The sequence below is a fragment of the Strongylocentrotus purpuratus genome, unplaced genomic scaffold (assembly GCF_000002235.5).
Source record: "Strongylocentrotus purpuratus isolate Spur 01 unplaced genomic scaffold, Spur_5.0 spur5_contig_195, whole genome shotgun sequence".
NCBI lineage: Eukaryota > Metazoa > Echinodermata > Echinoidea > Camarodonta > Strongylocentrotidae > Strongylocentrotus > Strongylocentrotus purpuratus.
Window position 1 is genome coordinate 1 of NW_022144841.1, and position 13,922 is coordinate 13,922.

General features: G+C 40.6%; 1 protein-coding gene across 1 annotated transcript; it reads left to right on the forward strand.

Moving 5' to 3' along the window:
* Positions 1–4,007: 4,007 nt before the first annotated feature.
* LOC115922143 lies at positions 4,008–13,890 on the forward strand (the record flags this gene model as incomplete). The annotated part of the gene is made up of 5 exons (XM_030980344.1): positions 4,008–4,067; positions 6,761–6,920; positions 10,844–11,011; positions 12,753–12,790; positions 13,675–13,890. Coding segments are annotated over 5 exons (642 nt in total), but the record flags the coding sequence as incomplete, so codon positions are not given.
* Positions 13,891–13,922: the final 32 nt, after the last annotated feature.

Consider the following 13,922-nt stretch of genomic DNA (forward strand, 5'->3'; position numbering starts at 1 on the left):
TCTGGCACAGCTGAATATTATAGGTTTTCCCGGCCAATTTCCTGAAATGTTTCATTCCTTCTGAAATCGGTCATTCGTTTTCGTCTGAATTTTAATGCACGCCCATTATCTCATTTCAATTCAACGAGAGTTCAATGGTTTTCATTGTCCTTGCATTCGGTTTTGAGAAACAGACGGCCAATTACGTTACATGTGCATTCATTTATGCAAGCATACCTTTTCTAAATCATGTAAATTGATTTTAGGTACATTTGATTGACGGTAAATGAAAAGGAAACCCTAAATTGTATCTTTTGCCGATGGCATTAAACTAAAAGTGAAATACAATGTAGAATGGTGAATGTTTGAAATCGTCCACTAAAAGCAAAACAGATCTTGTAAACGAATCTGAATGGAGTAAACGAAAGGTGCTGCTCAATCACTTAATTGATGGAACTGAAATGGAATCGAATGCTCTGGTAGCGAAAATGAAACGCGTGTTTCAGAGCGATTCTCAAATTCAGATGAACTGAATGACTTATTTTAAGAAGTGAATGAACATTTTAGGAAATTGGCCGGGAAAACTATATGTTAACAGTATACTATCATACTTTGGGGGATGTCGGGTGGGGGGGGGGTTCACATTATTTTAGTGTATTTCTATGAAAAAAAATGGAGACAGAGCAAGGGGGTGTTTGACCCCCCTACCCCACCCCCCACCCTCTGGATCCACGCCTGAAAAAAAGGAGAATTAAATATCTTTGTATGTTAATGCACAAAAATACCAGACATAACGAGTTTGTAATTAGCGGTAGAAATCAAAACCTTTCATGGGAAAAAAAGTTTTAAAATTCCGTCAGAAGCATATGCTGACAAAAAAAGTAGCTCAAAAAGTAGATTGCAAAATTAAAGCGATGGTTACCTTGTAAAACAATTTGTTTGAACTGGATTCTGTTGACTTGGTCTGGTCGGTCCGTGAAAACACATCAAATGCAAAGAAGAACTTTTACCTCCTGTGTGAAACCACTTTGAATAAGTACAATTTGAAGGTTTCTACATAATTCTATGGAACAAATACATCGCTCAAGTTCGAAAGTTCACTGGTTCATGCTATTTAGATCTATTGAGGCTTAGCCCTTTGTCAATGTTGATAGTGTGTGTTTAGAGTTTGAAAACAAACTCGAAATGTTCTCGGAAGCTGCGGGCCACTGCATTTGTGTTCATCATGCATGTGTGCGTGATGGGTCACGTAATTTGGAAGGAGTGTTTTCAGTGTTGTACTCGTACTCAGTACTTGTACTCGAGTACTACTCGACTACTTTTTTTTTTAGAGTACTCGTACTCGAATGACAAAGTACCTCGAAATTGTAGGTACTTGAACTTGGGCTTGGGCAGAAAAGTACTCGTACTCGACATGTCGAATTGTACTCGATCATCAAAGTACTCGTACTCAAATACCGGTACTAGTTCTTAGAAAAAAATGGTATATAACTTGACGGCCATTTATTATCGATACTTTCAGTTGGTTGATTGGTTGGCAGAGAAATCAAAAGTTTCCTGACTTTTCTCTGTGTACTTTCGGACAAACACATTTAAAAGCTAGCCATCAGTGGGTCTGTATATCGGTCTGACTGGGCTGACTGGGCCTGATGGGCCAATTACGCACAATGAACCATTTGCCGTATGGCTGTATTTGGAAATAGAAGTATTCACAACTCATAACAACCTGAGGCACAAATTGATATATCGTCGCATCAGTGCAACAAGGTCGTAACTCCATTCTGCAACAAAGTCCTATCTCGATCGTGCGAATACGCTCTGTGCAACAAGGTCGTATCTCGACGTCCATTGAATTTGTGTGTACATCCGGGTTATTTCAAGCGAGATACCGGTACGACCTTTTGACATTCTGTAACTCGCATTTCAGGTTCATGTACAGCCCTTTTAGGAGATACGACCCTGTTTGCGTGGACATGACGATATACCAGTACCCATTTGCAGGCCTAAGGGACACAGTGATTTAGAGCCATGCAAGGCTGTTGCTGATGTTTGTTACTAACTAACCAACCAACCATTACCAGAGAGGCACAGTGTTTGTATTAAAGCTCCTGTCCGCTGCTGAAAATATTTAGTCCTATTAGGAGGCTTTCCGAGAATGAAGCGCCGACAGTCCTGTTTTGTTCTACAGTGCTCTCATTGGTCAAAAATGACGTCATTGACAAAGCCTTGTTAATAACGTGTAGTTCGTGCATTCCTGTCCACTACGCTTGATGCCATGGGCTACAGTACTTTAGAAAGTGCACCAGGGTATGACAGGCAGTTTTGGAAATCCTAGATGAAACCCTGTTTAGTACATCCGTGGTTGTCCGTCATCTTCCTTGGGTATTCGTGGAGGGGCCAAGGAAGTTTTAGATTGTTCCTGACTTCCATGGTGAAACATCATGAAATCAATCCGTAGTGCAACCATGGACATCTGTAGGACACCGATCTGATTCGTAGTGTCATTTGCAGAGGTGGCAGCAAGTCATTTTTTGCAAGTCCAAGTCAAGTCACAAGTCATTGTTTGCAAGTCCAAGTCAAGTCACAAGTCATTAGGTCCAGTCACAAGTCAAGTCACAAGTCATTAGGTCCAGTCACAAGTCAAGTCACAAGTCATTTGGTCTAAAACACAAGTCAAGTCACAAGTATCTTTGTCCAAGAACACGTCAAGTTGCACATTATTTTGTCCAGCTGTAATAAGCTAAAAGAACCTGGCGTCAACTTACGAGTTATTTTGAACATGCCTCCTAATTCCCCTTTTTCAATGTGTTGCAATTACTATTCTTGTAGTTTATCACATATCTGTCGGATATTAGCCCTTTGTATACTTTAATAAATTTACTTTACATTGTAGAAATAAATGTTGAGATGACATGAAAAAAAGACTTTGTATTGTTACCATGGAGCTTTACATGCAGACATGCCCGATCTGGAATTAGGGAAAATATACATTCTGTCTAGGGCAGATTTTCAAGTACTAGAGGCTAGAACTTATTTAGATTCAATAGCCATATGAAGCAAGAGTTTGTACGCAGCCCAGAATGACCGAAAATCTATTCGCAGTTAAGCCCCCCCCCGAAAAAAAAAGTCACAGCGCGACTACTCACCGCTCATCGTGGGTTTTATGTGCCGCACGAAATTGCTCGTTGTGTTTGGGCCATCAGTGACAGTGGATCCACATATTTTACAAACAGCAGACCTAGCGTCTGACTTGGGTTGGTAACAAGTCATCTTTTGCATATCAAGTCAAGTCACAAGTCATTGTTTGCAAGTCCAAGTCAAGTCACAAGTCAAAGCTGGTATTTACAAGTCAAGTCACAAGTCACAAAAATGGTGACTCGAGTCCGACTCGAGTCCAAGTCACATGACTCGAGTTAGCATCTCTGGTCATTTGTGACTATTCGTATTTTCTTAGATTCGTAGCTCATTCGTGGTTGAAATCTCTATGAATTGGCTGTGAATGGATGTGCTAGGGGTCTGCTAAGGTTTGTACTATGAATACCCCGCTTTATTCGTAGGAGAACCTTGGTCATCCGTGGCCTAATCACAGTCGTTATTCTTAGTTATACCATTGATATTCTTCACCAATCCGTCCATATTCTTGACAAACCGTGGTGTATTCGTAGAGAAACCGTAGGACAGTCGTGGCTATCCATCCTGAAACCGTAGTGCATTCTTAGAAAGTCGATTTCTCCATGAATCTCGACAGTTCATCATGATCGATTTGATTCTTGGGAACCGTGGATATTCAGCTCTCCAAACCATAAATGTGTGACTGGGGCTTTAGAAATGTGAGAAGTCATTTTGGAATGATAAAAAACACCTTCGGATCAGTTCAGAGAACTGAAATGAACTGAAACCGGAGGCTTGACTGTAATTTGATCGAAACTAAATAGGGGCCCCATAACTACAAGTACCGGTATATGATTGCCCAAAATGCAATACGAAAATATTTAACATAGTCTTTGGGATTTTGTGATATTTTTCAGACCAGTATATCTGTTACTGCTGCAATCGGCTTGCTGGTCATCGCCCGCAGCATTCGAGTGGTAAGTATGCTTTAGACACGTGAATATTTAATGTATTTTAAAATTAACTTTAATGTGTTCTAATGACATTATTGTTACGACTAATTTTGGACTACATGTGTTTTGTATTATTTTTATCATGTGAAGTGCATTGAGATTTTTCTGATGATGTAATGCGCTATATTTAAGAATATCTTATTATTATTATTATAAATATAAATACATTTCTGAGTTCAGCAGGTAACAGTTAGTGCAACCCTGTAGTAAAATTCCCATAGACACTAGTGCTAGATGCCCATACTTCAAAAAATTGTTTTGAAAATACTCAGAACTCTCACAGGTATTTAAGCTGCACAGAAAAATGATGATCAACATGTCATCTTTCATTTTCTTTTCATTTTTTGGTGGGTTGACCATTGAATTTTCGAGATATTCTCACCCAAAGATGACGACCCTTATTTTCCCCTAAGCGGAAAAGTAGCCATCTTAAAAAAACTATCCCTCCACAACATGGCAAAACAGCGCCACTTTCGAGCCCACTTGCATCCAAAATGCTCAGAATTGGAAGCCCCAAGTCCAGGCCAGAGGTTCATTGCTATATCTCTTCAATTCCCCAATTTTATGGCTCTCGGAACTCTCTAATAGAGAATATTTTGAGGATATAACTTTTATTCATGAGCTCGGCGGATGGATTTGGGCCTATTTACCGATAGACACTCCTATTTGTTAAGATGGCCGCCAGCTTTTTTTTAAATGGCCGCTACTTGGACTCAGGAAATGATATACCAGCTTTATATGGACTAGATGCAACAGACAAAAAAGCCAAATTGATGTCGCTGTCTAAAATTTATATATTTTTGGGTTTGTTTGGGTTTTTTTTTTAAGGAGGCGGCCTCTAAAAAGGAAGTGAAAAAAGGAGGCAGCCTCTAAAAAGGAAAGCGGGCGGGGACACTAACCTGTTTTTTTTTTATTTGCCGTATTGCAACCATAATGGGTTAATTTGGTGGCACATCAAGTTTGGGAATAATAATAAGAAGACTGTTGTAATGAACGGAATTACAACCACAGTTAATCTTGCCATAATCCATTAGCACTACTTGTATTATACTTTTATACTAGACCAAGGGCGGATCCAGAACACAATTTTTTTTGGGGGGGGGGCAAAAAATATTTGGTCCCCAAAAAGTGTGTCCAAAAAAATTACAGCGTTGATTCTAGATGCTCTGTGGTGCGATCTGAGGCAATTTCTGAGCACTTTAACCAATGTTTTTTTTGAGGAAAAGATGGTGGTTTACTCATTGCCTGCCTTTATTGCGAAGTCATGTAAAAAGATAAAAGATTTGATTCGGTTTTTTTTTTGGGGGGGGGGATGCCATGGCCCCCTTTGGCCCCCCTCCCTCTGGATCCGCCCTTGTACTAGACTGCATAATTTACTCCTTAATTCTAACTCCTAGCATCTTTTACTAGGAACTGGACCAATGCCATCAAAATCCATCAATCACTGAGCGTCCAATACAAAACTGTACATGTACCCAATTGAAAAAGTGCACGGGTACCCGTTAATTATAAAGAAATCCAACCCAAAATCCAAACCTCGGAAGGTGCTGTTGAGATTGTTCATAAAGGGCCACATGATAATACTACTACAACGGTGCGTCTATACAACAAATACAAGTGTGTACATTGGACTTTATAACACCTCACCCACAGATTCTGTGTCTTGATTGGCCGAGAACGAGTCACATGGTACTTTCTATTTTTGCTATCTTCAGTGCACGGCCAAAAGTACTATACCCATAGCAACCAAAGTACTATACCCGTAGCAACCAAAGTACTATACCCGTAGCAACCAAAGTACTATACCCGTAGCACCAAAGTACTATACCCGTAGCAACCAAAGTACTATACCCGTAGCAACCAAAGAAACTATACCCGTAGCAACCAAAGTACTATACCCGTAGCAACCAAAGTACTATACGCACTGTGTGCAAAAAAAAAGTGTGTGTGTGTGTGTTGCACGTTGCGCCTGGGCGTATTGTTTCCAAGCGCGAGCGCTACAGAGCTGGGTTCAAACATTTCGTGAAGGGGTAGTTAGAAAAAGTGCAGTTTAATTTTCAAATAATTTCGCATTCAAATAGAAGTACATTTTTATTGTATTCAGATTAAATAATCATTTATCGCTTAAATCAAACAGAATCTGTGGGAGAGGTGTTATAAAACAAATATTGACTGCTTTATCTCGTGGTGTAGTAAATCTACCCGCACTCGGTGATCCATGGAGCATTCTATTTTCCCTTGGCTTTGCCTCAGGAAAAATAGAATGCTTCATGGATCACCTCGGGAGGCTAGTTTTACTACACCACTCGAAGCAGTCAATATTTGTATATTATAGCCTAACGTTGTCAACTGCAACATTGCCTCATAAGCGTGAAATTTGTTTTGTTTCTCATGTAGTTTGGTTTCATATTGAAAATTCCCCACAAATGACATTGAAACCTTTCTTTTTCATTGTTTCCGAAGTTACAAAGTAATTTGTAAAGTTGGTTACGGGTACCCGATCCCATAATCTGGAACCGGTTCCTGACATCAACGTCGGGTACTCGGGTACCCGGTTCCGATGCACAGCCTTATTATTAAATTACAAATAAGATCCTGACTGTTCTAAACTAATTGAACTTTTGATCTAACCATTGATTCTGTTTCCTTTATCACAGTACCAGCGATTCCGAAGAGTGTCAGACATCCCAGAGGAGTTTATCAGCAAAAACATGAAGCTGTATGGTCGCTTTGTGGCATTGCGGAAAGAACCAGTCCACATTATTGTGCAGCATACGCCAATTGTAAACTTCGAGTGGCGACAGAAACGAGAAAGTGGTGAGTTTTGTTGCCACATTGGTCAACCCTTTGTACATACCCGGGGCCCTGTTTAAGAACGCTTGTAAGCCAAAGTCACACATTCAGTGTTTGGATCTACGGATCTCCACGGTTTGAAATTCATGATAAACCGTTGGAGTACCGTATTCATCCTTAGTACATTCGTGGTTATCCATCATCTCCCTTGGGTATTCGTGGAGGGGCTACGGAAGTTTTAAACTGTTCAGTACTTCCGTGGTGAAACGTCATGAAAAATAATCCATAGTGCAACGTGGGACATCCGTAGGACAACCGTTCTGATTCATAGTGCTATTCGTAGCTATTCGTACATATTCTTGGAGATCCGTAGCTCAATCGTGGTAGAAATCTCTTCAATTTCGCTACAAATGTCTTACAGATAGGCCTGGATGAGCTACCGTAGGGCTCTGCTAAGGTTGTACTCTGAATATCCACACTTTATTTGTAGGAGAACCTGGTCATCCGTGGCCCAATTGCAGACAACTGTGGTGCTAACGTCATTATTCTTGGTAAAACCTTTGATACTCTACACCAATCCGTCCATATTCTTGACAAACCGTGGTGTATTCGTAGAGAAACGTAGGGCAGTCGTTGCTATGAGTCCTGAAAGCTTAGTGCATTCTTAGAAAGTCGATTTCTCCACGAATCTGGACAGCTCATCATGATTGATTGATTCTTGGTAAACCGTTAATATTCTTAGCTCCAAGCCGTAAATGTGTGACTGGGGCTTTAAGGATAATTTCTTTGAGTTGTCATTTGGTAGATTTTGCATTAACCTGTATCCGGGGTTAATAAAGCATACCGACGGAATGTGTGCGCATTGATCATGGTAGTCAACACTTTATCCTTCCTTTAACCACTTCGTGTCGGAGGACGACGTAAAACGCACTGGCTGTTTTTATACACAGGCACGGGTGATGGGTTAAGACGTCAAGATTGCCTGGACTCGCCTCCGGGTGACTTCTAAACACGTTAATCCCTCGTGCCTTTTGTACACACACAAAGTCTGTGAAGTCTGTGGAGGCAGACCGTGTGTTGATCTTGAATTGGCCGTTGTGCACGGCCTATTGTTGTACAATTTACGCTCCAGTGCACACCTCGGAGTATTGAAACATATGAGGTTTCGGCAAGAAATACCGTAAAAATACTGTTGAAATGACTCTTGCGAATCAGTATTTGTGGCGTTGGCTGTTTATCAAAAGTTGGCTGCTATATCTTGCCTTTTTCGAAAACTAATCTCGATGCGAACTGGTTAAGTGACAGACAGATTGACAAGAATGCCTTAACTCACTGTACAGCAAGCTGATGTAATCGGCTCAAAATGGCGCCCTCTAGAGATGACAAGTTGATACATTTCCTTAATGCCGTAGGATACTGTTCTATTCCTTCTAATGAAGGCAACCTCAAATCTGAACTCATATTTTCCGATATAGTGAAATACAGGATCATTATCTTTCCCTACCCCCAACTACCACAGTTGTAATGACTCGAGTCAATGACTCGACTTGAGTCCGACTCGAGTCGCAATTTTTGGTGACTCGACTCGACTCGAGTCCCTATGGGTAAATGACTCGACTCAACTCGAGTCACTGCGAGCAAATGACTCGACACAACTCAAGTCCCTCTCCAGAAGAATCGACTCGACTCGAGCGAAGGCTAATAAGACTCGAGTCCCAAACTGTCAGTGGCCGTGTCACGCACACAGCCCTGTTTGACCTCAGTTCCTTGTCCTGACGTCGCGCACGCATGGCCCAAAAGCGTCTGCGAGGTTTTACGAGATTTATGCGAGACTACAGAAAAACACGAAAAGTGCCTGGTTACATGCACTGTTTGGCCAAGATGTCTAAATATATGAAAAGTTGAAATGTGTGCTTTATTTTGATACCAAAAATAACTGCTTTTGACAAATATAAAGTGTTGTTACGGCCTGTCAACAAAATCATATTTTTTATCAACAAAAGCGAGGGCCGATAGTTTTTAGGTGTACATTCGATTCTTAAAAAAGGCCGAAAGAAACGGCAAGGCTCAGTAGATAGAGGATGTATACGCTTCATTTTCATGTGAAACACGTGCAGGAGACCTCTAATGTTTGGTCCAAATCGCCGGTTGAAAAATGAAGACTTTTGCGAGATTTTGTGATTTGCAAACATGTACGTGTGTAAACGAACGTAAGTACGCCAACGTAAGTTGGCATGAAAACATTGTGAATAGCACGTGCGAGCGTGCAATTTTGGGGAGACTTTTGTCGTTGTCGGAAAAAAAACGGAAATTTCATGACCTAATTTTTAGTAGATTTGTCCGTGAAATAATATCGTCAAAAAGCATCGATATCCTTTTTTTTTTGGAGAAAAAATACCTTGATGGGTATGAAGTAGGTCAATAACTACCTAAAACAACTTTGTTTGTTTGGATCGGTTGTGGTTTGCCATGAAAATTGTGAATTTTCTGAAGCCCTTTTTACGGCCATCTTTCGCTGGCCTCGCGCTGCTGTCAGTTGTGTGGATGAGAAAATAGAGCAGCTATGCGTGACACAGCAACTGACTGAAAATAAAAGCAAAACTTTTTGAAAAATATTTGCAATGACTTACGGTGCAAAATATGCTCATGACGCTTTGCGAATACACTGCCATACAGCGGCTGCTTGTCTTGTACAGACAAACAACGTGTCACAGACTCCCACCTTGCGGTTCTGGAATGCACGAAATACTATCCAGAACCAGACTAACCCTTCAACGTCGAGCAGATGAATTCGTACGACATAAATTACATGTACATTGCAAAACTCGACATATGAATTAACTCCCTCTCGAAAATGTGTCAATTAGGGCACGCTGATCATTTGTAACATCACTGCAACGTGAACACGATGATATCCATCATGTTCCTTGATTTGTTTTGCCCACTTCCGGTTTTCAATAGCAGGTACATACTAATTTCAAAGGTACCAGTAGTCTCTCTGTAGCTGATGTGTCTGGATGAATAATGAATATTCAGGGGGATTTATCGACGAAAATGATGAAACAAATCTGTGTGGGGATGATTGTGTCATTCGCCCGTGACCGAGTTGCCCCCCCCCCAAATTTCTGTATTGATTTACATTTTTAGTAGTGTTTTTTTTTTTTGAGTGCTATAGGAGGCCTAGGCCTATTACCATGATTACTGGTTCAAAGGAAAACAATTCTAGACCCGAAGCCAAACCAGATTATAAGACTGAAGTTAAACTGTTAGTGATACAAATGACTTTCTCTCTTGTCTTTATTTGTTAAATATAGTGTTCAAATATTCGTGACTCGAATTGACTCGAGCTAAATATTGACTCGACTCGACTCGACTAGACTAGACTACACACTGTGACTAGACTCGACTCGACTTTCTTGACCTAATGACTCGACTCAACTCGAGTCACTTCTTCAAAATGACTCGACTCGACTCGAGTCACAAAAATCAGTGGCTCGTTACAACTCTGCCTCCTACTACCTGTTCCCTCCCCTCCCCCAGCCTAAAAACAATTTTTAGGAACATTGGTAGTTACCCAGAAATAGACCTTCCGATTTAATGAAAAAACCTTGCTCAAAGTGAAGATAGGGATGGTAACAAAAACCTTTAAAATTATAAAGCTTGAAATGCTAGCATTCAGGAGAAAACAAACATTAAAGGCTGTTTTAAAAAAGTGTGTCAGCGGGCACACTTTTTGAGTTGCGTTAGCAACAGAATCCAGTTACGAGACCCAAAAATTGTGCGCATTTTTTTCTGTTTTCTCAAAATGTAACCGTAGCCACTGAACTAAAACTTCCGCTTAAGTTTTGAGCAAATTTGTTGCTTTAAACAAAAAATGAAGGAACAGGCGAACAATCCCACGTACCTTTAAGCTGGTGACAGTGATCTGTCGTCCATTGACTCTCTAGATTCCGGCAGCGGGTTGCCGGTACATCTCGCTGGTCTGGAGCTTCAGGAAGGAAGCTTGGAGTATCTCCAAGACAGACTTGGCGCTCAACCCTCGCTACGGTTCCACATGCTGTGTGTGAACGAAGCAAACGGACCTCGACTGCGTTGTAGACCTCGTGAAATGGAAGGTAAGTCTCCCAATTTTCACGGGCGAGTCTTGCTAGCATGTGATACAGTAGAGTAATATTAGCAACTGTACTACATTGTATTACATTGTCTTTATTCACTGATGTATCCATAAAACCATTGAGTGCTCTAGGGCCGATTGAACAAAATGCTAAGACGCATCTTAGGAAGAGTTACTCCTCTTTCGGACTCGTCCTAGGATCAATTTCACCAAATTAACCCTAACCCCTAGGCCCTCTGGATGGGATTGCAACCTCAATCCTGAAAATCCTCCAATTGCCACCAAGACAAAAATTGGATCCAGCCTCAATCCTCCAAAATCCTTTCAATCCGTTATTTTCTTGAATTTAGTCCGTGGAGGGTGACCACTGCCTCAATCCTCCAAAGTCATCTGCCAATTACTGCTATGGTTTGAGGCATCGCGAATGGCATTTAGAAGCAGTGCGGATGAAATATGAGCAAAACACAGGGCTGATTTATGCATGGCTGAACATAACCAGTGCAGGATATGGCCTACTGGCTTGACATAATGCATCCTCCACAAAAAAAAGCGATACATCTTTGCCATTCATCCTCAATCCTCTAAAATCATCCAAAACCGGCAGGAGGATTCTAGAGGATTGAGGTTAGGGTTAAGATGAGTTCAACAAGCCCTAACTTCCTTAGCAACGTGGATGAACTCGACTTACAAATGTAACTTAAGATCAGTTTGAGGGTTGTCCTATCTCATCTTTGCCATTAAAGACAAGTGTCGGCCTAGAGTTATGCCTGTAGTTTCGAGGAAGAAAACCGCTGTGGAAACAGATTTGAAAAGATTTCTGATACCTGGGTAGTTTTAATCAAAAAAGCTTATTGACAAAATTTAATTATACGCCAACACCTAGTCGACTTTTTAAAAAAAGAGTGATGAAATGGGTAGCCAGAACGACTCTTTCGTACCTTTTGTAGACCAACTTTGCGTGTGATATTTATTGAGTGGTGTAATTTTTCTGGCAAAAGTTCATGTTCTTAATAAATATATGCGCGGGAAGTTGTTTTGCACATTTCTTTTCAACAACTGTTTCTTCAAGCGGTACAAAACAACAATGAAACAGCCATCATATTGTAGATTTGATGCGTCTTGCTTAAGATGGGTTTAGAGAAATCGATCTTAGGACGCGTCTCAGCTAAGATCAATCTTAGAGCGGGTAAGACGTTTTCATGAAATCAGCCCCAGGAGGTTTGGGCAGTACAGGGAGTAATGCGCTGGGCGATTTTGGGCCGTACAGTTTCCTATAGGTTTATATAACGTTATTGTTTTTCATTCAGTAAATGATTACATCTACCTGTAGCAGTAGGAAAAGCTATTTAGAAATCATTATTCTTTACAATTATTTATTTTGTTTGTCTGTTCAGTAGTTTATCGATGTTTCTCAATTTGGTACATGTACAATGTACAGTAGTTTCTGTAATCCCTAGAATAGTCCAAAATATGTGAACTTCTAAGGTTCTTAAACTTGTATTAGAATCATATATATTATCAGCTAATAATGTAAGTGTGCGGATGCTGCTGTGCAGATATTTAATAGATGTTGCTTAATTCAAACCATAGATCTATATTAAATTACTAGAGCGCTGAGTCAATGTACAAAGTGGTGCCTGCTGGGCGCATTGATGTTTGAGCACAAACCTATGGAATACTACTCGAAATTTTGTACGACTTTTGTATGGCTATTTGCATATCTGCGTTTGTATTCTATACAGGAGCGTTATCGAAGCCGATACGCCCAAACACACAATCAGTAAATGAGTGTTTTCATTTTGCTCTGCGCAAACAACACAAACACGCGTGTGCGTTTATCGGCTGCAGATGATTTTTGCCATGACTTTTTTAACCGTCATGACGAACTTCACTTGTTTGCGTATGTTGTATTTGTGCGTTGTACTTTCAATATTCACGCCATCTAATTTCATTATGTTCTACAAACACGCACAAGAGTTCAAATGTCTGCGTGCAGGACGGCTTTAAAGTATCTCCGCGTGTAAGAATGAGGAGTTTATAGCACTCTTAGTAATTTAATACAGCTCTATGATTCAAACTAACACCTCCATATAAATATATCTCCTATTCTATCCAATAAAATCGTCTTCTATCACAATTCGCAGTGCTCGATACATATCTGTAGAGCTATAACCATGCAATAAATTCATAATATGAGATAATCGAACAGAAGAGAGATATGCCAAAGTTCGATTAGCTCATATTCTGAATTTATTGCATGATATCTCCTATTCTATGTATTCTCTTCAATTAATTAGATGGAGACAAAACGATTGTGAATATTTTAATTTTTCAATTCAAATATTTGAAAAATGTGAGTGGGCTAGAAGAGATCATGAAGAACCACAGTGTTATTTTAATGGTAAAAGTTGCCAGGTTTTATCATTTGTCTATTGGTAAACTTTTGTCGAAAGCCACTTGCGCGTGATTTGCGAGCTTTCATGAGGACTATTAGCTCAATTTGTTTCTTTAAAATCAGTCAAATAATAGCAATTCCACTACTTGTGCTTTTAATTATTCTAATAAGCTCTTTGTCAGATGTCGTTTACCCAGCAGTTTTTTAAGGAAGTTTTGAGTTATAAAAGGCACATCATCTGAGTTGTTTTTGTTTTTCTTCATCTGCAGTTGCCTTTTAGAAGGACCTCCTTGAACGAAGAGCTCCTAAGGCAGGGCTTGGCCAAGGTATCCCCCCTCGGTGGCCTACGGGACCATAAATTGCAGACGAGGCTGACCCAGAGACTCCTCGCAGCCGAGCTGCGCGCCGAGAAGAAGTCGCGAGGGGTTGTGGACTCGGGAGCGCGAGCCGACAAAGCTGGACGCTGCCATGGCGGGACTTGTTAAAGTCAGGGATGGGCTGACGTCGGGCGTGGCAG